Here is a 21,765-nt window from a genome sequence, read left to right as displayed (position 1 = left end):
AGTCTCAGTTCGCGATTCTAAAAAATGTCTTGGCAGTCAATCAGGTCAGTTCACTACCTCCAGACTGACAGTTTGAACCGCAAAGATGAACTGACAACTGACTGATTGACTGATAGCAACTCTGCGTCGTGTACGCCACGCACATGTACGCAGACACTCGGGTGTCATCTATCGAGGAAAGCGCTCTGGGTCAATGCTACCGGCTTCCCAACGAAACGATCAAGCAAGTCACTTGGATCGAGCAGCCGCAAGGCTACGTCTGCGACTACTACCAGCGCGACTGCCAGGATGGCAATGTTTTGCGCACCCTTGATACTCGGAAGGCGAAGTGGTCGTATCCGACTGAGCCGGAGGTAGGCATGCAGATTGAATACGCAATGTGCAAGCACTCTTTTGACAAGCGCGATGTTGCTGTGATCAGCGAGGGCCCGGTCGTGAACTCGCCGTTGTCCGTCGTGGCTTCGTCGTTAGTCACTCTAGATTCGCAAATTCCTAAGCTTCCTGCTCTCGAACGGGGTCAGCTTCGCATCGGTGAAGATATTGATGATAAACAGATTCGCGCGGTAGTCAACGCTCTAAATGGTTGCGTCAATTTCCCCACGCGCCAGTACCCCAATTCAACTCGCACGCTCGACCAATCTGGTCTCACGATCTGCAAGTATTACGCTGAGACCGAGTGCGCTGAACCTCTTATGCTCGATTCTCTCAATGACGAGGAGAAGGATTGGAAGATTCGCAGCGACTTTGCACAAAAGATTAACTCGGCAAAGTGTACCATCTTCGAATCTGTCGCACCTGCAATATACGGGCCCGTGTTCCTGAGCCTACTCTCGAATGGGGTCAGCTTCGTATCGGAGAGGATATAGGCAATACACACATTCACAAGGTGGTCAGCGCATTGAACGACTGCGTCGACTTTCCTACACCCATGTACCCCGATTCAATCCACTTCCTCGAGCAGTCCGGTCGCTCTGAATGCTTATTCTACAGCAAGTCCGCGTGTCCTGGTGCTCCCGTCCTCCATACCCTGAATCCAGAGGAGAAAGACTTGAAACAGCCTACCAAACTTGCGCAGCAAATCAACTCAGCACAGTGTGCCGTCTTGGAGTCACTCGAGATCCCACCCACGAGCATCCAGACCCGCAGCGAACTTCTCCCCCAAGTCAAAGCAAATGACATCCAAGTGACAGTTGGCCACTCAGTCTCAGCACTGAGCACCTCATCCCTCAAAGTCGCCGACCTGTATATTTGCAACGAGACCAATCTTGACCCAGCACACTGCACCGTTCTACATACTCTCAACCAATGTGTAGCCTTCCCAGGACCTTTTGCCTACCAAACCAAGGTGATCACGCAAGCCAAGGGTTCACTCTGCAAATACTACACCAAGCCCGGCTGCATGGACGGCGACTTATACTTTAGCTACATGTCGAACCCAACCCAAGATGCACGGCTCAGCGGATGGGGTGTAGAGAAGCTAGCCGGAGTATGGTGTGGCGGCACCGGTGCCACCTCGACAGCCGACGTAAGCGCAGTCAACACACGCACCTCCAACGGTTCCTCCACTGTCGTTCCCTCTAACCTGGCGAAGCGCGGTAACCCATTCTATCACTGGTCCACTTCCCCTGGCTCCACATCCATCTGCCGCCAACGCAACTTCGCCTTCTGCACCAATAACGCCGTCAACGCGCTGCACCAATGCGTCAGCTTTGCTCCTGCAGACCAGGGCCCGGCGTCCATGATCCAGTATGCTGGCGTGTATTGTAAATGGTATGCTGATTCTGGATGCGCGAGTGGGGAGCATAAGGCGTACGATTTCCTTGATTCGCGCAAGGGGGATGCTTATGCGGATGGACTTTCTAGGCTTTATCGGAGCGTCAAGTGTGAAAAGGATGCCTGGTAGGCGGGTATCGAGGGCTTCTGAGGGACTTTTGGAACTGGTTCGTTTACTGTATGAATGAGGGTTAGTTGAATGGGCTCGCCGTTTCATTGTGCTCTGGTGGACGACATGATAAACGACATGGTGGACGACATGATAAACGACATGGTGGACGACATGGTGGCCTCTCTAGCTTCTTTAGGTACATGATGAATCTCTTAGCAAGGAACCGATTGAATGTGCTATACTCTTCTTGTTGTGAGGATCAAGTTGCCTACCCACTATTTGTTCTCCTCATTGCTCTTTCATGATGTTGGAAGGCTTGAGGGTGGATTAGTGGGTGAGAGAGTCAAAGGAAGGATGTGAGTGAAAAGCGGAAGGGAGAAGGAAGGAAAGCTGTAGCAGTAGAAATACACGGAAGCAAAACATGACGAGAGATACCACGCTGCTGGTAGTATCTGTGCGTATCGTAGAGCTACCAGTCTTCGTACAAGACATTCCTAAACCCCGCTATAAGTCCGCAAGGCAGTGACGTCACCACTCACGCTCTCCTAAACAACCCTTGTGTATTGGGGCTGCATCAATGATAACATACTATCAACAATAAACCATCAGGTCGTGCAAAATAAGGCGCTAGCCCACGCATCGCCAGGCTGTAGTCTGGGGTCAAGCCTTCATCATTCGGCACATTCGTTTCCTTCACATAGGACCCTGTCGTTCCTTCATATGAAACACTTGACTTGAAACAGTGATAACGCTTCAGAGCCATTGCAAACCCTACCAATCACACGTGTACCGGTATGTGCGGGATCGACGCGGGTGCGCGCATCAACACGGTCCTCATCCCTGCAAAGCTGACCGGAACCGGGACGATCTTTTCATCACCGCATGATTGCCTAGGCATGTCATCTCTACCTACATGATTATCCGCACATATAACCACTATTAACCCATCACAGGCGCTCTAGTGATTACCAAGGAAACATCATCGCTATCAACGGGTGGAGTTGAGACCCAAGAAGGCCGTGGTAGCGACTCCTCTTCCGCTTTAGGCGACAGTGAATAGCGCAAACACTTATCACGACCAGAATAACATCTTGACAAATTTCCAGGGTTGTTTCCGTCCTCGTGATCCTCACAATCACACTCTACCGGTCTCAATACTGATTTTATCTAACAGTCGGTTCTGCTCCAACTTGCGCTAAACATGGAGCCTGCCACTCAAACACCTGGGGACGTCAAAGTCGTCCCTACTACACCACATGTCAAAGCGACTCAGACCATCGATGCAGAGCATACGCCGCCGACGCCTTCCAAGCCAAAAACAAAGGAAATAACACCCATACTGAATTACCAAACGACAGATTTCACAGTCATCTGCGAGGGCCAGCGATACGCAACGCACAAAAGCGTTCTCGAAGCCTCATCACCATACTTTGCGCGCATGTTTCGTTTCCACGGCAGCGTACATATGATCAACCGAATCGACGGCTGAACAATGCTAACCCAATCCCAGGAGAGCAACGACAAAGAAGTAGAAATCCCCGACGTCGACGCCATCACCATGAAGCATGTCCTTGACTTTATGTATACATCAACCTACCAGTTTCCCGAAGGCACACCAATACCATCTACAGACTACTGCAACCACAGCACCTTCGCTCTCTTACACGGTCCTGATAAAAGCCCGCAGATCTTCAAGCGCAAATGTCCTTGTGCTGGCAAGTCGCTGTCCGCTTCTCATCTTCTCCTTCACGTGCATGTCTACACCGTCGCTGACTACTTCGACATGGAAGATCTGAAGATCTATGCACGACAGGGGGTGGTAGACGTTCTACATGTGTATTGGCAGTACAAGGGCTTGGATCTAGCTGATGCGTTGGAAGAGGCTTTCACGTCTACGCCGGACGACGACACAGGAATTAGGGACGTGCTTGTAGATGCGATGAAGGAGCATCCAGGACTGGTAGTTGATGAGGGTGATGTGGAGGATTGGTTGGAGGAGCATCCTGAGGTGCGTGAGAGGGTCAACTGGGATGACTACATGAAACCGCTTAAGCGGGGGGAGAAAACGTAGACGAGAAGGCAGCTGAATCCGCGTGTGGGCGACGCGTCGAACGCGTTTCGGGATTAGCGTTCAATCACCTGACTGATGACGGAATGATTTTCATGCAGATCTCCACCAACCAGATATCCACATCGCGAGTTTCTCTTTCTCGTTCGTATCCGTGAACTTTCCGCGCTCTTCGCATGTGAGAAGGCTAGGCATACGTTTGGTCTCGAGTACGAAAGCGATAGGATGGGTTATCCAATCGATGGATCTCCGTGTCGTTGACGACTGGCCAGGTCATTCCAGTCGTTACATCACGCAAGGCTAATAGCATCACCAGATTACGAACCGAGGCCTGGTTCACGGTACGCAGGCGCATGTTGACAGCGAACGGATTAAATATGTCATTGCACACGTATTGTGTCCTTACAGATACGACTCACTGACCAACACGTCAAAGAGCGCCAGCTAGTGTCGTGCAAGCTACACAACTTCTCTCTGCGAACTATGCATCGCCGTCTTCTCACCAATATTCTCTTGCAGCTTGTCCTCTGGCGTGAATTCGAACACTAAGAAAACAAGTTAGTCATGGAGAAACCAAATCGGTGAGAAAAGGGACACAGAAACTTACAGTCGACGGCAGTGGTGCGGAACTTGCGGGCGGGCGTCTTCTTCTTGAAGAGGTAGTCGATTTCGGCAAAGGACCGATCCTTGGTCTCGGGAAGGAAGAAGAAGATCCAGATCACCCAGAGCAAGCAAAAGCCAAAGTAGAACATGCCAGTCTTCGCACCCCAATTCCATGCGGTGGGATCGTTGTTGAGCATGCGGGGGTTGAGCTGCTGCACAGCAATCTGGCCACAGACGTAGAGGGAACGACCGATGACGATGGTCTGAGCACGAACACGGGACGCGGACATTTCACCCACGATGACATAGGTGGTCGGGCCGAGAGAGATCTTGAAAGCGATCTGGACGAAGATGAGGAAAACGGCGACGGGGATGGCAACGTCCGTGGCAGAGTCTACAGCGAAACCCATGATGCCAACGATAAGCATGCAGAGGCCGATGGACGCAGAGCCGTAGAGGTAGAAGGTACGGCGGCCAACCCAGCCCATCATCCAGATAGCGATTGCGGTGGCGAAGATGTTGACTGACTGGATACCCATTGTGTAGCTAAAGGCGTTGGTGGCGCTCATACCGATAGCGCGAAGCATCTGTGCCGCATAGTTGGTGATGGACTGGCCATTGAAAATCTGGATGATCCAGGCCATGGAGACAATGAGCGTACGGCGCTTGTTCTCGCCGCGGAAACAGTCAGCATAGCTAGCGTTCTCGGCTTCCATCTTTTCCATGTCATTGGTGTGCTTCATGAGGGCAAGAGTCTCGCGCATCGATTGCTCGGTGTAGTGCCCTGGGCGGGCCAGACGGCGTAGACTCTTCTCGCATTCTTCAATCTTGCCACGGCGAATCAGGTACCATGGTGACTCGGGGGCGAACCACGCGACAAGGAAAAGAGGTGGGATCCACATCCACTGGAGACCGTAGGGGATCTTCCAGCCGGCGTCGCTTTCAATGGTGATAGTGCCTTTGAGCACACCCGCGGCCAAGAACGAGCCAGCACCCCAGCACATGGATACCCAGGCAGTAAGGTAGCCACGCATGGCGGTGGGAGCGATTTCAGCGGCGTAGGCGGTGGTAAGGGTTTGGAAGATACCCCATGGGATACCGCACAAGATGTTACCGACGAGAAGCATTTCTACACTTGTCGAGAAGAAGAGAATGAAAATGGTAGCTGCCATCAGGACCATTGCGCCCTAAAGGAGAGAATGATTAGCGGGTATCCAGATATCATTGTCAAGAGGAGACCTACTAAGTACACCCTGCGAGAACCGAAGCGAGACTGTAAATAACCATTGACCAGGAGACCGAGGATGGATCCAACGTTGTTACCGGCGCCAATGATCGTTTGCCATTGTGTCGAGACAACCAGGTCGCCGTCGACGTTGTAAGTGTTACCGAACCTCCGACGGTAGGCGGGATGGGCGAAGAAGTTGTTGATGAGACCGACATCCATTCCCTCCATGACCAGAGCCATGGATAAAAGACCGGAATAGATGGCGGCGGGCCGGTAGCGCTTGAAGAGCTCTCCACGTGGCAGCTTGGTCTCCGACTCAGAGGCGGTGGCCGCAGCCTCGACGAGCTGCTGCTGCGTCGAGTGAACGCCCGCATCGAAAGAGTCTGGCCGTGGCACCGACTCCATGTTGGCGGAATCCTGCACCGTAGCCATTGCGATATCAGCCCAAGGGAACTAAGGCCGTGGTCCGGTCAACTACACCAGAGGACTGATGCGATGCGTAGAAGATTCGCGGTGCGCGAGTCCACCAGGCGATGTTGGTGAGGAGGAAAGAAGGGAGAGGAAGAGTGCTGATCCGTACAAGGGGTGTGAGTATTAGGTTTCTATATGTTGCACCCTCGGCCACCACTGGCCCGAAATTTCTTGGGATTATACGAACAAGCAGGTAACATAGTCACGCCCAGCGAGGGCGAAGACAGCCACGAGACCGCCACGAGAGCCAAGATGCGGGGATGGCTCCCCATGGGGTCGGTTGCGCCTAATGTGCAACTTGATTGGTGTACAAACTACGCCACACCCAGACGGGATTAGCAGCCAACCGAAAACCAAGCTGATAATTGAAGGAAATTCCGGAGATCCGGACACGAATGACCCCTAAAGGAAGCAAACCTAGGTATTTCCTCTGTCGGTCATGTCAATAAAAGAGTGACTGTCTAGGTCGACGGCGCTGTCATTAGCTTACTAGGCCGTGTGGTGGGCTAACGGGGATGCCGTGGCCGTGAATGTGGAAGAAGCCATACTGGCGCGCAGCACCACAGACCTGAGCAACGACTCTGTCGTAGATTTCTCTCTTGTTGCTAAAGGTCCAGGTACTGAGATCGATAGTGTGGAGTTCCAGGCTAGCGTCAGATGGAGACATGGCGATATGCTCGTCTGCTCATTCTGGAAGAACCGGATCTGGGCGGCTATACACCAAATGATAGAGACATCCGCAGATGCTGTATCATGCAAGATCAAGGGTTTGGTGCCAGCTATCAGGCCACCCTGGTTCGTGGGGTTCGAGACTCGGAGATTCTGCCTTGGCCTGCACGCTTACATCCGAATCACGACTCGTCAAGACGGTATCCAGCAGAACGGGAACGTATCACTCCCACCTTTCGGATTCAGTTCGACCGGAGATACTGCACGAGGCGGCGACGTCGGTCTTCGCGGTTTAGTTGCGACGAGGTACTGGAAGCCACGGTAGGTAGCCACTATGCTTGTCTGTTGCACAAGGCTCGGCGCCGCCGCTTGCGCGCTTGGCTGGCTTACGATATTCATGTGAGATGAGATTAGCGCGCGAGGATCTATCTAGCGAGGCGATTTGAAGATAATCATTATTCGGACACAGCGGGATAATGTGCATCAGACTCAACCTTGGCTTCGCCTGCTTCGCAATCATACACCATGTTGACCTTAACGAGCTCTTCAATCGGCAGCAGCAGAGCCTGATTGGACTTTACTCGAACGTTGTGAAGCCAGAACCAGAGGGACAAACAACCACTAAACAAAAGGACTTCGATTGCACTGCCAGAGTCGCGGAATAACCCTCGTCGCAGCTCCGTCAGATCTTCGAGCTGACCCAAGCCAGAGCACATTTGTGACGAGCAGCATTTTTTCCGCCAAATCAATATTAACTGTCTTTCAAGGGTTGCGTGGTCCTCATGCACAATGCCGCGTATGCTACTAAATGATTCGAGGCGAGGGTGGGTACCTGCATGTAAGGTGTTGTAGTCTATGACAGTCCTGGAGATAGACGTTGTACTTGGCATTGGAATCAGGTAACGGGCCGCGGGATGTAATACGAGTTATGGAGGGAAAGGTAATTACGCTCCATAAGGATACATATGATAGGAGCAGCTACTGCTAGAACGACCCAAAAAATTTCCATCTGGGATTCTTGCCGTGCAAATACTCTTCGACATTCTGTTCTAGATCCAGATTTGACATATTGATCTTCGGTAAATCAACAGTAAGCTTATCCTTGACTTCATTTGCCATTATAAGCGCAAGCATACAAGTACTGTAGCTGTACTTTACGTCGTTCAATATTGTGGAATTAAGCTTATATCGGAAGCCACAAACATTTGCATATATCGTGAGCCTATCTGAGCAGATCAGGTTGTCACATCTCTCAATCGCCTTGAACAGCAGCCAATGCCCCAAAGGGCTTGTATCATCTATCTTTCGAAGAGATAATGCCTTTAAAAATAGGAAAACGGCATGATCACCTCGAAGATGTAGATTGCGGAACTGGTAGATGTCCTTCATATCGAAAACTGAGAAGCTGACATCGTTTCCAATCCAGTCTAAAGACAACTGCGCGACGGCATCGCTTTTGTTCCCAACTGGAGCTAGCAATACGCATGCTGAAGCACAACACCTTTCCTGGAATGTCCAGGCGCGTGTGAACCATCGATCGGAATATACGGAGGACAATATCTTGCTAGCGTTTTCCTGGAAGTCATCGAAAAACGGCCAGAAATCAACACCATCTGGCCAATTTCCAAAATGTGGCTTCCCCGTCCATTCCTCACGGTCGTTGGACGGAACTAACACCAGGGCACTGAGCATTGTGTCGGGCACTTCTTTTGACAAGATGGCGACGGTCCATTTGCTTCTCTCGTATATCTTGTCCATGATCTGCAGGTGCCTCTCTTTGTCTTCTGCATTTTTCTGGTATATGCACTCTTGATCAATCCAGATGTAGGGAATTTTGCGTGCTCGCGCGAAACACCATGCACGGTGAAATACCAAAGTGGGGCAATTGATCAACCTGAAGGGCGCGTCTGGAGTGGCCTGATCTTTGATGCGATAGTCCGGTATAGGCGTTGATGCGTCGATCTCTTGCGAATGCGCCCATGTGTACGAAACGGATATATACTCTTGACCAGGTGGAAGTTCACCTGGCAGGGTAAGGGCATATTCAGAACAATTCTCATCTGTCGTCCAGTCGGTGGAGAGTTGATAAGGTGTGATGAATCGTAGGTTCAGAGGCGCATCATCCTCCACCACTTCCATTAAAGCTTTTGCTTGGATGTCCTCGACACTAGCAACAAGGTTTTCGATATTCCCATGGATCTCGCGGAGCGTACGATGCGAATCTCGTTCCATGTTTGGTCTCTTGCGTAGACAAGTCGAATCAGACGGTTTATGCAGCCTCCGGTGCAGTATTTTGCGTTATTTCATTCGGGTATCGCTTTCTTGAGTATAGAGTGTAGGAAGTGCGGGAAGTAGGAATGGTTCCTCGGGTATCAGCGACGACGACGTTGGATCGGATGTTCGTGAATAACGACGCGTCGAAAGACTGAAAAGCCGGTTTACAGTAGAAGTTGTAGTTGACTAACACCAGGCTGCATTGTGGCTGAGGCTATGCTAATGTGACGCAGGGATGCGTGAAACCAATAGCTAATCGCAGATGACCGATCGTATTTCCGCGTTGAGGCGCAGTCGGAACGCATGAGCTTTTAGATTAATGCATTAAGGTTGCACCCACGGTTGTTTGGTCGCTTTATCAGGCTGTCAGTGTTGGTGATTTTTTGAGGTAGTACAAGTTGTATTTCCACAACTCCATTTTCGAGAGACACGTCTTAGCCTCAAACTCTCATTTGTCTTGCGCATAGCATGCGGCGGTGTTCGTTCAGAGAAGAGCTGCTCGTCAAGGTGATCCCGTTACTATGGCGGCATGGCCTTTGTTGTTACGTCTTGCGGAACTTTGCCGTAAATGGAGTGTGATGCCGTACTAATTATTTCGTCCGAACGAGTAGATTGCAATACGAGGCTGAACCACGACCTGCGATCACCAAGACAACAAGGCTGAACACCGGTCAAAGGCGTTAGCTATCTGCCAACACCAATACTTCAGCCTTTTTGCACTGCAATTTTTAGCGTGGACGAGCGACTAAGAAAATCACCAAGGCAGAAACATCCACAAAACACCTCACGTGAGGGCGCGACAACGTTGCAAGCGCTGTATGGCTTCGGCGCGTAAAGCCGTCGCAATTGGCCGGGAGGCATGTGCGGAAAGTCAGGATCTGCTGCAGGGTGATGCGGCCCCAGAAGCAATAACAAGCGAGAGAGGAAAACAAGAATTGGCGGGTAGAGTACACGCGGTCCAGCCTGTCCAGTGTGCAAAGCAAGGTTGTACCTGCGAGGTCAAGATGATGTCCAAGTTCAGGCGTTGCGCCTCCCGCGGAGCGTTGCGGACGGCTTTTATTGACATGGCGATGGGCGATGGGAAAGACAATGGTATTGATGGAAACAAGTTTTGATCAGTAATAGAGGCGTGTTTGCGGAATCCGCCGGGTATGTCACGTCGTGATGTTGGGGGGTGCGGGAAGTGGTGTTGAGGGTTCAGCCTCCTATTATTGGGCCCCAGCCCCCATATTGCGATGAATAATTGCATCATGGCGTCGTAGTCAACCAGCGCACCGCTGTGTCAAATCTCACGCAAGCGTGCCCTGCTTTCCCTTTTCCTCTTTTACCTTTGACGGATTCTCAGCATCCTGCAATTGCATTTCCTGATCTATCCCCCGTCCCTCAGCATTGTCTTGTGTTGTGTTGCGCGCCCACACAACATTGATCTGCCTCGCACCCCCACAACTAGCGCCGGCATCGTCGGTCTCAGGCCAGGAACTGCTGTTCCCCCAGACGACGCCCACCCAAACACGCCAGATCCTCAACACCACCGCCACCACCTCGCTGCCAGAGCGCGCATTCTCGCGGCCAGTGTCGCATAACCGACTGTCTTTGCCATGCCGGCCGTACGCGACCACTACAATGCTATTGCGAACATGGCGCCCCGACAGCCTGCTCTAGACGTCCCAGCCATTGTCTTCGCTGCGCCCAAGACAGCACCCATGGCCAAGCGACAGAACGTCATATACACCCAGCAAGGCATAATACCCACCTACTACAACACCTCCGGTCCGGAGCCTGGCACCGTCGTCGGCATAGTCCTAGGCAGCGTGGCCGGCTTCCTCCTCATCTGCTGGCTCATCCAGTCGCTGATGAACACCAACAACAGGACAGGCACGACGACGGCCATGGCGGGAGAGGAAGAGATTGTAGTGAAAAGGCGACGCAATTCACATGGCGGACGCAGCTCGCGACGCCGGTCTGAAGTGCGTGAGATTAGCAGGAGCCCAAGACGGAATAGTGGGCGGTCGCAGATTATTGTCGAGGAGAGGAGGCAGGCAGCGCCAAGAGCGAGGAGCATCATCGTTGAGGGACGGAATCGTGTGCCGGGTGATGATGTCGTCGAGGTCATTGAAGAACACGAGGACTACCGCGAGAGGAGAGGCACCCGCGGAGGCCGGGGATACCGGTAAGTCATAGGATGCTACTACATGAGGAGACAGAGGTACTAACATATTCAGGTGAGCAGAGATTAGTCGGTAGCCCTCCCATTGCGCCTCATTCCTCCGATCAAACTCGTCGCAACGCACCCACGTTCTTACGTGCGACCTCTCTCAGCCGTCGCACCATGGATACCCCCTGAATACCCCCTTGCTTCTACCGTACTCTGTTTTCTCGCACTGCATCTACTTGTTTCTCTTCTTCTCTGTACCATAATATGGCGTTTCCCTAGCACTTGGCGTTCGAGTGGCGGCATTGGAAGCGACGACACCCAGTATGAAAGCGGAGGATTTGCAATGGCGACGGACATGTACCGCATGATGCGTTTGATGTAAAGCGAGATGAGCCTCCAACCTTGTAACGTATGGGAAAATGATTGTAGTAATGCTCACTTGCAGGTATATAGTAAATTTATGATCCATGAGGTCAAAGTAGTGATAGTAAATCGGACCCAGCATTGACTTGGCACATGGTCTTCCTCACATCACCCAATGTGCGTTCGTACACCTTGTCTGTCGCCGCGCTTCTCCCATCCTGTTTGCAAACGTCTTGTTGCAAGATGCGTAGCTTGTGCACTCTCTCGGCTTGACGAGCGTCTCGTCCCGGTAGCGCGCGGAACTTGCGCTGATAATTCCGCGCTCTACAAGGCTGTTTGTCACACGGCTGCTGTACCATCCGAGCGCATTACACACGATTGGTACTTGCTTTATCAACCACGACTATGCAATTCGGCACTACGAACACCGCTCTGCTTACCAACATCCCAAACATGACCACGATACTCGGATACATAATGTCGATATCGTACTCTCTGTTTGGGATATCACCGACTGAGGCAGCATCACCGCATCAACCCTCCATAACAACAACCTCATGTTCTCACGCATCGCACAATCTTTCAAAAAAGAGACGGCACCACCCACCAGCAAGATCCATCGCTCTGCCAGAAACATGAGCGGCAAGCCTAGTACGACGACAATGTTCCGCGGCCTACCCGTCATCCCGGACGAAACCTACACCACAAACACTCCACGCAAAATCTCCAAATGTTTTCTCGCCGCCGAAGTGGAAGAAGGTGTTGGTATGCGCGTACGTCGCGGAATCGGCCTAGCCAGACTACCTCACCTGAGCCCTTTTATCATGCTAGATCACTTCAACAGTACTTTTGGAAACGACATGGATGCCAGTGCACCCGACCATCCCCATCGCGTAAATAACAATCATCTTCTCTAAACCCTTTCACTTGCCTTGCCTCTTTTTCTTCCTCTTCCCCCAGCAAAGCCACCAGACATCGTCGTGTAGTTACTGCTAACGATCCATCACTTACTTTCCCACAGGGCCAAGAAACAATCTCCTACATCATTTCCGGCGGCGTCGACCACGAAGACTTCGCGGGCAATAGAGGCACGCTTGAAGCTGGAGATTTGCAGTTCATGACTGCGGGGAGGGGCATCATGCACAGCGAGATACCCATCCATGACAACGACAACGGGGAGCCTAATGTGGGCATGCAGTTGTGGGTTGATTTGCCCAAGGAACTAAAGTACTGCGAGCCGAGGTATCGAGATCTCAAGGCCAAGGAGATTCCTGAAGCGGGGGGAGATGGCGGGAGGTAAGTTTCTCTTCGCAACATTCTGTCGAGAAGGAAGGAGAGAGAGACGTGCAATACTGACGAGGTGCCCGTTTTTCCCCCCGTCTCTACAGAGTCCATGTAAAAGTTATAAGTGGCCTATCATTCGGCGTGCAAAGCAAAAAGGAACTCTCCTACACACCAGTTTGGTACCTGCACTTCACCGTGCAACCAGGCGGTTCATTGCACCAGTCCTTACCGCAGACTTGGAACGCCTTTGCCTATGTCCTCGAGGGCGCTATCCAAGTCTCCAACGGCGACACCGAAGCTCCGTCGCAATCAATCGGACAGTTCCACATGGCCATCTTTGAACAAGAGGGGGACAGCGTATCCATCAGCGTCAGCGCGGATGCAAAAGAGGCTGCAAACTTCATCCTGGTTGCGGGGCTGCCGCTGGACCAGCCGATTGTTCAGTACGGCCCGTTTGTGGTTACGAGTAGGGAGGAGGTGCAGCAGGCGGTGAGGGATTTCCGGAGGGGGGAGAATGGGTTTGAGAGGGCGGTGGGTTGGGTGAGCGAGAATAGTAGGTCGAGGAGGAATTCGGTCGTGGTGTGAAGGATGTTTGGTTCTTGGTGTTGTGGAAGAAGTAGTGGCCGTATATATTGGTGTTGGTTCAGGAAATGGCTCGAGAGTCTGTGGACAGTTGTGACATTTTGTCGCTTGTGGTAGAGCGCTATGTGGTGGGGGTGATTGAAGAGATTATGCTGGTTTCACTTGTCCGAGTATCTCACTGGTAGTTGTAACTATGAGTCTTGGACGCATGAAAAGCTTGTCTTGCCTGAATTGATACCCCGACTGGCAAACTTACCGTAAAAACATACAGTGAAATTCGTGCTGTTATACCCTTAACAAATCTCCTATATATGCCCTCGAGGTATCTTCCCATGAGTCGCCACACTCAGTTTCAATGGACAATCTTCGACCCCGAGCCCGCCTCGTTCCCTGTTCCACCGTCCTACATGACCCAGAAATCAGCCTTAGCAAAAGCTCACAACGCCATAAACCCCATCCCATCACTCAAACTTCATCCACCGGCGACGCAACAAACCTCCCTCCAATCCCCGGATCTACCAACATGTCAGCGCACCACTCAACCACAGTCTCACAGATGCAAAAAAACATACCAGTACCATTCATCCCACACCCATCAACAAAACACGCACTCGCCGTGTGAATATACCGAATCCTACCCCCCTCCACCCGAAACATATGACTATCCGGCGCACCCTCAGTATTCCTTGTCCGATCCAACCCCGTAAACCCCATAAAGACATCCACAACACCCATCACCTCATCAACAACATACTTTCGGTTCGTCAAGGGGACATGTGCGGGAACCTGATCGCACGTGTTTGCCGAAAGGTTTTTGTAACCCGTATACGCACCGCCTTCGAGACGGGCGCAGGGAACACCCCAGGGGACCTGCACGGTAATGTCGTTGCAGCGGTCTGCATAGGCTTCCCCCGCTGCTTTGACCACCTTGTACGTGTCGCGTGCGGCTTCCGGGATAGGAAGCCAGGATTCTCGACTGTTCCAGTATTGGTAGCCCGTTGCGTTGAAGGCCCAGTCGCCTTGGTCGGTGACGATGCTGTCGATGAGGTTGACGTTGCCTTCGGTATCTAGGGTCATCTGGGTGTGAATGACGTATGGATGTGTGGGGTCGGTGATGATGAGCTCGGTCATGGTCTTGCATTGCGTTGTGTCGAGGATGGAGCGGTGGAAGTCAATGGCCAGTCCGAGGGCTGGTACGCCGCCGAGGATCGAGGCCGTCTGGTTGTTCTCAAAGTACTTCATTGAGTAGGCGAGGTTCTCGAATCGGTCGTGCTGGCCTGTTGCCATTAGGTCGACGTACGAGTCTGCTGTACTTTGAAGATATTCCCGTGTGCACTCAAAGGCCATGGCAGAGGGGGCAATGGTCGCGAGAGCGAGAATTAGGAAGGCCATGTTGGTTGGGATGATTGCACTGCCGACCATGGGTAGAAGTAAACCGTGGCGAGGGTCCTCTCGCTCCTTTAAGCCTCCTGAGGTCCAGGATGGTCATGGGCTATTCACCCGGTTCTGTGAAAGAGGTTCCTGCGTTCCTGGATACCTTGGACGAATGGTAGCATTTGGAGTGCTGCTGGTAATCTGATAACATCAAGTCTACCTCTTAACCATATTGACAATGACTGTGGGGCATCGCGGCATTAAACACCCATCTCCCGATTCCACGCAACCCCACACGGCCGTTATTGACGTACTCTGCGATGTGGTACGAACAATCAAAGCTCTTGCTGTCTGACGTACGGTAAATGTCCGCAGTTCCTCAATTGGCAGGCGATCCACGATGCCTCACAGACGTTGATGCAATGATCTTCATCCCAGTCATCTAGGTAATCCCACATTGTGTTCATAGAATGAGCCTGCATGTGATTAATATTCTTGTGTTTAGACTGCCTCGTGACCAGAACAGACGTACTATTTCCTGTGGTGACGGTTTCCGCAGTACATCGTCGTCGGTGACCTCTCCGGCGCCGCCTTCGTCGCTGACCGCCTGGGGATGCGATAGCTTCGAAAGCTGTTGCTGATCTTGCCGCAATAGGGCGAACGCGTAGTAAACGCTATAGATCAGTAAAGAGGAGAGTGAGAGTACCAGCAGGATATGCGCAACTCGGAATATCGCCTTCATCGCGGGTCGCTGTCGATTGGCGATGTTGGCGCTGTTGGACTAATGCGTTTTGTGCCAGGTGGGATGGCTGGTGGGGTGCGCTAATGCGCTACCGTAGCGCGTTCTTCATGTTCAACCCAGGGTAGGTCGTCCTCTCGGGTAGGCGCTTTGTTCAAGCAATCCGCATCTTGATTTTGGGGCATTCCGAAAAACTTTGCTCATGCTGTTCCTTAGGTAACGATTCTAAGAACGCGAAACCTGATTCTTGCACCCCAACAAGCTCGTATGTTTGAGTCGTCTCGGGCTTGCGACGCAGGATTATCCATACATCGAAATTTGTCAGCTTTTCTAAGCACGAGCAAAGTATATCACCAGAGAGTGCCTTGTTAGATTGGATCCGAAGCTGTAGAGGACTAGGCCGAATAACCTCCGAGATCTCATCTGATGGCTCACGTGAGCTGCAAACTTGCCAAAAGGAAGCATCCCACACGGCATGGAAGTCGTGTGTCCTCCGGTAAGTGTCAAGGTCACCATTGAACTCTTCTTGCGTCCGTAAGACCCCTAGGCAGCGAACGTCGCAGACTAAGGAGTCCCTTTGAGATATCTGTATACCCATCGGAGGTTCGTCTCCTCCATAATGGAAATCTACCAAGCGTGGATCCGGAACCCACGATGGCATTCTTAACGATTCCTGATTGTTCGGGGTTTCTGCAGCACAAACGAACACCCATATCCATTCGCCATTGTCCAGCATAGTCTCGGCAAATTGCTGAAAGACTTGGGCAACCGTTAACGAGTAATCAATGATGATTCTGGGTATGGCCATGCTCGCCAATGCATAATACATGTCCTTGGGTTCAGAGCACTCTGATGAGTGAAAGTAGCTCAACAACCAATTCCATGTTTTATCTTTCATGATGTCGTGGTTTTGGGAGTTGCACAATTTTGAGAGCCCCCTTGTTCGGGTTCTGAAGGAGTCATCGCCGGTTACATCATCAAGTGAGACGGTGAAGTAAGGCCACGCGACAGTTCTAGTAAGATCCTTTGATGTTTCCCGAAGCCCATGCCCAACTAGCCAGATTGCCTGAAGAAGGTCTTCAATCCAATCTTTGGGAAATTTTGACATATCCAGAACGTGCTGGCCCCAGTACCAGTGATGTGTATTCGAGAGAGACAGTTCCTGGAGTATCCATCGGCGCTTCCAGTACCGCCTGGAGAAGAATCTTATTGCCATATCGGTCCTATCTGAAGCGGCTCGCCTAAGGGAAGGCTTGGATCTGAAACACTCTTTCAACCAGTCGACATGTGCGTCAAATCCATGGAGATCACCACCGCCGGACTCACTCTGCTGGTATTCTACACAGCCAGAGCAGGACAAGGATTCCTCGCCAAGGAGAGGAAGAACGAAGCAGTTTTGATGCCTCAACCTTGGTTCCTTCCATGGCTTTATCTGTTCCGTGCGCTTCTTGATACGCTCGAGTAGATCTAGCATAAGTAGATCTTCTTTCTCTTCAGTACCGTTTCCAAGCCAGACAAGGACCTTCTCGGCGCGAGCGTAGATATCTACCATCATGGCGACTTGGACGGATCTCTCAACATTATCTTGCTGATTGATGCAAACGGCGTCGATCCAGATACGTATAGGTTTATCACATACTCTTATTCTTCTTAATCCCTCGGATAGATTCCTAGTAATCCACTGTCGATTACCGTGGATGAAAAGTTCGTAGTCCTGTGAAGAGTTGCCGTCTTCATTCATGCCCCAGCTGTAAGATAGAGCATCGTATGAGGCTTCTTCAAGCTCTATTGCCTCGATCGTACATTCGATGGCATCGGTATGCTGTTCGGCGGGACAAAGCGTTAAGATCCGGATGGATCGAGCACTCGGTAACCTTTCGTACTCGTAGAGCATGCTGATGAAGAGTGACCCTCAGGATCTAGATGGTCTCGAAGATGGTGTATTCTTGTCTTGTAAGACCGCCCAGGATATACGTGGGACTAGATGAGACCCGCGATTTTCCAGGACTGTGAGGTGGTAGAGAGAGAGCGTATGGCGATATCACGTCCTGATCCGACTCATGAACGTGGAAGATGGTATAGATATATCGTGCTGTCAAGGGTGTCTCTGTACTGACTGACTGCCACGTAGACAGGTGCGGAGGATACCGTAATAAAGCGTTCAGCCTCAGCTGGAAACTAGCTGACTGCCAAGTAGACAGGTCCGGCGGATGGCGTCATAAGGCTTTCAGCCTCGGCTGACAACCTGTGTCGCACGGTTAGGTGCGGGTATTATAGACAGAATAATTAGGAGAGAGTGTATGTTGTATTGTTTGTGACTCCTAGCTAAGCTTATATGAAGGTCATCGTACGGCGTTATTAGTAACAAGGTTTCCGACAGCGCTTGGCCTGCGACAACCTGCATCTCGATATACTTGAACCCAGGCGAGCCAGTCATCCAATGATCACCTGTAGTTTCCTGAATATACCTCCACAAAATATCGCAATTGCGATCGCACCATGGTTTTCGACTTTGCTACACACGCGTCTCATCAGACACGCGTTGGAAACACCATCCGGCTCAGGGCTATCGCCTGACACCTACCTACGACTAGAATCACCATTTTTTTCTATTGAAAAGTACGATCATGTTCAAACAGCTCGAACTGACGACTTACTCGTCATGGTTTGTCTCTGAACAAGCTAGCGATGAATATCTAGTCTACAAGATCCAGTCACTTGCAATCCGAGCGGACGGAAGCTGCTCTGCATAGACGATGGATTCCAGGCGGATGTGCCCAGATTTCCGTGACTATCAACGCAGGGTTCTGTGCAGCGTGCGGAGACAGAGCATGATACAATGTAGCCTTCGCGACTGACCTTTGTTAGACTCTCCTTTGTCTAAATCTTCTGCCGCACCTTGGTCGTATATCAACTACAGCCATTCCCTACTTCAAAACCGCGACTACAGTATCTGGAATTCATAGCTCAAATCACGGCACCGTAATAAACCAGACGGCACTCTCCACCTGTCCCTCCCTATAACGTGCCATCAGCCTCGGGTTTCCGTCGCTTTTATCCAGTCCGACCATGAGTGATTATAGCTCGGATGACGACGATCGCCGAGTGGACTCGTGGCGGAAAACAAAGGGCCGTAGAGCGAAGCGACAAAGCAATTTCCTTGAGACCGTCTTGGATTCGTCAATCGCGAGCAGCATGGAAAAGCCGCTATTCAAGGCCATTCGAATGTGGATCGACAGCAACACAGGCCTAGACTTGAAGTTTCTGGTCTGGGCCATTGCTTTATGCGTTCCCACCCACAAATATGGCAGCGCAACATGCAAATGGTTGAGCTCGAATCTCACAAATTCTGTCGAGCTCGACTATGAGGATGCGCTTGTCACTGACCTTTTGATATGGATCAGCAAGCAGCCTTCCAATCAGCTGTTTGCCTGGCTTCCTAGTTTTGAACACCTGGAATGGAAAGATTTGTCAAACGAGACAAAAACAGCCGATACTGGTGAGAGTAATAGCTACCAGCTCATCGCTTCTGCAGGCTACACTCCTTTCTTCCATGGAGGTGTGCCCTTTTTGCTATACAAACCGGACGCCAGGCACTATGAAGAAAAGCTTACGTTACGTTGTATGTGGGGGAGTAGAAAGCCCATTGAAGCCTTGCTACGGGATGTTCGCGAAACCGCTAACGCCCAGATGACGTTGTTAAAGATCATACGCGTCTCAGCTAGATACACTGTGAATGACACTTCTAGGAAGCGTAGACTGGAGACGATCGACATGGATCCGCGGAAGAAACAGGAGCTTTTGACGGATCTTCAGGTCTTCTTTGCTGAGTGAACAGAGGATTACTATTGGCAAAATGGAACACCATACCGGATAGGTTACATGTTTTATGGGCCAGCCGGTACTGGTAAGACGAGTTTGTCTACGGCGATTGCGAGCCACTACAATCTTCCACTTTGTGTCATCGATTTAGCTGGCATGGACGACAAGATCCTGCAAGACAAAGTCAAAAGCTTGCCACCCCGTTGTGTCATCTTGGTTGAAGACATTGATGCTGCAGGTATTGTACGTGAGCGCACAATGGTGCCGAAGACTGACGCTAGTGACGAAGGAGATGAAACGAGCTCGGAATCGGAATCGGAATCTTCTGACACTTGGGACACGAAGCCTAGTAAGGAAAAAGTGAAGAAGATGGATTCAAAGAAGATGAATCCGTCGCTTTCCCAACCCTCAAGGACAGAGGTCACTCTGAGCGGTCTTCTCAATACGTTAGATGGACCCGGATCACGGGAAGGCCATATCGTCATCTTGACAACGAACGCTCCTGATTCTTTGGATGAAGCCTTATATCGCCCTGGTCGTATAGATACCCAAGTGTATCTCGGCTTCGCAGATCAGGTCACCGCTGGTATAACCTTCACACGCATCTTTGGCAGCGACAAACAAGTTAAAGAGTCGCAGAAAGCAGTCAGAAAGCTGGGCGGAGAATTCGGGCGGTTGGTACCATCTGATTTCTTTACTCCTGCAGAGATTCAAAAGTTCTGTATGAACAGGCGTGGTCAGCCACAAAAGGCAGTCGACGAGTTTCCTGGATACATCGACGAGAAGCGAACAAGAAAGACCAAGTTCCAATATGACATCCATCGACGCGCACCGAAACCCACGTTTCATAAGGAAGAGGTGATGAATGACGATGACAGCAGCGATGAAGTTGAATATACCCCGAGGGATTCCGAGGAGTCTTTCGAAGGTGCACACACTACCTTCCCAGAATTGTCTTGCATATCATCAACAGAGACTTCTGTGAAGCGACCTGCGAAAGAGCAGCTGTTTGTCGCGCATGGATACGAGCATGATGACGACGCTTTGGCATATGGCGACTACTATCCGCACAGACAATGGGTATGGGAAGATCGTTTGGCTAAGGATGTCGTTGATACGTATCAAGGACTCATAGATATGCTCACCTTTCCCTCGGTAGTGCCATTTCGGCACCAGAGCACACCCTATAAGGAATGCAGGTTACAGGACTGGGCAGTTCCTGCATTGAGCATGGGGAAAGGCCAGCATATGTCCCTGTCTGGTACTTATTGCGAGACGGATAGTATCGAGCCTTGGGTACTTTGCAAGCCTGACATTCGGCCATGGAGGTTGTTGCGCGAGCACCACAATCTACGACCAAATGATATCGAAGAAATGCACTTGCCGAATCTTGACTCTTGTACGGCCGTACGGCCGTCGCTTCCTCAATCCCACCCAGGTTCAACATCTCTCGATGAGTCTCGGTCAACTTTGCCGTCTCCGACAGAATCCACAGAAGCATCTTCATACTACACGCCTTTGTCCGTTGGCGAACAGAGCGAGCAGACTTTTCAGCGCCACCGCCGCCCCAGTCACCCAGACGTCGCTGGCCGCCGCAATGTCTATCCTTATCACGGGCCTTTACCACGCACCGCTGAGGAAGATTCTTGGGTAGATGAGGCATCGCCCAAGTCTGCTACAGTTTTGCTTCGCAATGTAGATCCGCAGCCATTGAAAGGTTCCGAGCAGCTCAGGCTGACAGAACGCGACCGTGATGCTGTGGACTAGGGCCGAACAGTGGCGTCTTCAGCAGTGGCGGGGCGAGGCCACGTCGCGACTTACCGACAGGGTCGCAAGCTCGGTCCTACTACCCGACGCTATACTGCCCAACTGAAGTCTCAAACCATTGCATACCTGCAAAACGGTAGAAGGAACATGGGAAATAACGCGAGATAATACATGATCGACTACAAGAGTAGAACGAAGTGGAAAGGGGTTTCCAAAGAGATCGATTTCTTGAATGCGAACCTCTGAAGATGTGTTATAAGGCTTAGCCAGATGCTTACTCTGACTTACTATGCATCGGGGTGAAGATCTGCCGATGTAGCTGCGCTCTTCAACATGCATGTCCACCTTGTTGCAAATTGGGTAGGAAAAGTCGTCGGGTACATCTGGCACTTTGGGCCGTGCTGCATCCTAATACCGAGATGGACGGAGGATATCCCCAAGTATTAGATTGACCGAGGTATGCGCAGCGGCCACTCGCGTT

At 51.3% G+C, this 21,765-nt stretch overlaps 8 protein-coding genes across 8 annotated transcripts; 5 read left to right on the top strand and 3 right to left on the bottom strand.

Annotated features, from left to right (window-relative positions):
• Window positions 1–143: 143 nt before the first annotated feature.
• Window positions 144–1,903, top strand: J4E82_011190 (uncharacterized protein; the record flags this gene model as incomplete). The annotated part of the gene is made up of 2 exons (XM_051737399.1): window positions 144–839; window positions 887–1,903. The coding sequence occupies 2 exons, from the start codon at window positions 144–146 to the stop codon at window positions 1,901–1,903; spliced, it is 1,713 nt and encodes a 570-aa protein (XP_051582855.1).
• A 1,183-nt stretch (window positions 1,904–3,086) lies between these two features.
• Window positions 3,087–3,956, top strand: J4E82_011189 (uncharacterized protein; the record flags this gene model as incomplete). The annotated part of the gene is made up of 2 exons (XM_051737398.1): window positions 3,087–3,344; window positions 3,396–3,956. The coding sequence occupies 2 exons, from the start codon at window positions 3,087–3,089 to the stop codon at window positions 3,954–3,956; spliced, it is 819 nt and encodes a 272-aa protein (XP_051582854.1).
• Window positions 3,957–4,412: 456 nt separating this feature from the next.
• J4E82_011188 (uncharacterized protein) lies at window positions 4,413–6,189 on the bottom strand (the record flags this gene model as incomplete). Its single annotated transcript, XM_051737397.1, has 3 exons — window positions 4,413–4,498; window positions 4,561–5,743; window positions 5,800–6,189. 3 exons carry the CDS (start codon window positions 6,187–6,189, stop codon window positions 4,413–4,415), a joined length of 1,659 nt encoding a protein of 552 aa, XP_051582853.1.
• A 4,607-nt stretch (window positions 6,190–10,796) lies between these two features.
• J4E82_011187 (uncharacterized protein) lies at window positions 10,797–11,372 on the top strand (the record flags this gene model as incomplete). The annotated part of the gene is made up of 1 exon (XM_051737396.1): window positions 10,797–11,372. The coding sequence occupies one exon, from the start codon at window positions 10,797–10,799 to the stop codon at window positions 11,370–11,372; it is 576 nt and encodes a 191-aa protein (XP_051582852.1).
• Window positions 11,373–12,273: 901 nt separating this feature from the next.
• J4E82_011186 (uncharacterized protein) lies at window positions 12,274–13,585 on the top strand (the record flags this gene model as incomplete). The annotated part of the gene is made up of 3 exons (XM_051737395.1): window positions 12,274–12,609; window positions 12,738–13,012; window positions 13,105–13,585. 3 exons carry the CDS (start codon window positions 12,274–12,276, stop codon window positions 13,583–13,585), a joined length of 1,092 nt encoding a protein of 363 aa, XP_051582851.1.
• Window positions 13,586–14,047: 462 nt separating this feature from the next.
• J4E82_011185 (uncharacterized protein) lies at window positions 14,048–15,228 on the bottom strand (the record flags this gene model as incomplete). The annotated part of the gene is made up of 3 exons (XM_051737394.1): window positions 14,048–14,097; window positions 14,257–15,051; window positions 15,225–15,228. 3 exons carry the CDS (start codon window positions 15,226–15,228, stop codon window positions 14,048–14,050), a joined length of 849 nt encoding a protein of 282 aa, XP_051582850.1.
• Window positions 15,229–15,849: 621 nt separating this feature from the next.
• On the bottom strand, window positions 15,850–17,589 carry J4E82_011184 (uncharacterized protein; the record flags this gene model as incomplete). Its single annotated transcript, XM_051737393.1, has 1 exon — window positions 15,850–17,589. One exon carries the CDS (start codon window positions 17,587–17,589, stop codon window positions 15,850–15,852), a length of 1,740 nt encoding a protein of 579 aa, XP_051582849.1.
• A 1,175-nt stretch (window positions 17,590–18,764) lies between these two features.
• On the top strand, window positions 18,765–21,284 carry J4E82_011183 (uncharacterized protein; the record flags this gene model as incomplete). The annotated part of the gene is made up of 2 exons (XM_051737392.1): window positions 18,765–19,254; window positions 19,534–21,284. 2 exons carry the CDS (start codon window positions 18,765–18,767, stop codon window positions 21,282–21,284), a joined length of 2,241 nt encoding a protein of 746 aa, XP_051582848.1.
• Between the last annotated feature and the right edge of the window lie 481 nt (window positions 21,285–21,765).

The sequence above is a fragment of the Alternaria postmessia genome, assembly GCF_024291825.1.
Source record: "Alternaria postmessia strain BMP 2775 chromosome Unknown scaffold_172, whole genome shotgun sequence".
Classification (NCBI taxonomy): Eukaryota; Fungi; Ascomycota; class Dothideomycetes; order Pleosporales; family Pleosporaceae; genus Alternaria; species Alternaria postmessia.
Note: the sequence above shows the minus strand (reverse complement) of the source record. Positions and strands in the feature narration are given on the sequence as shown.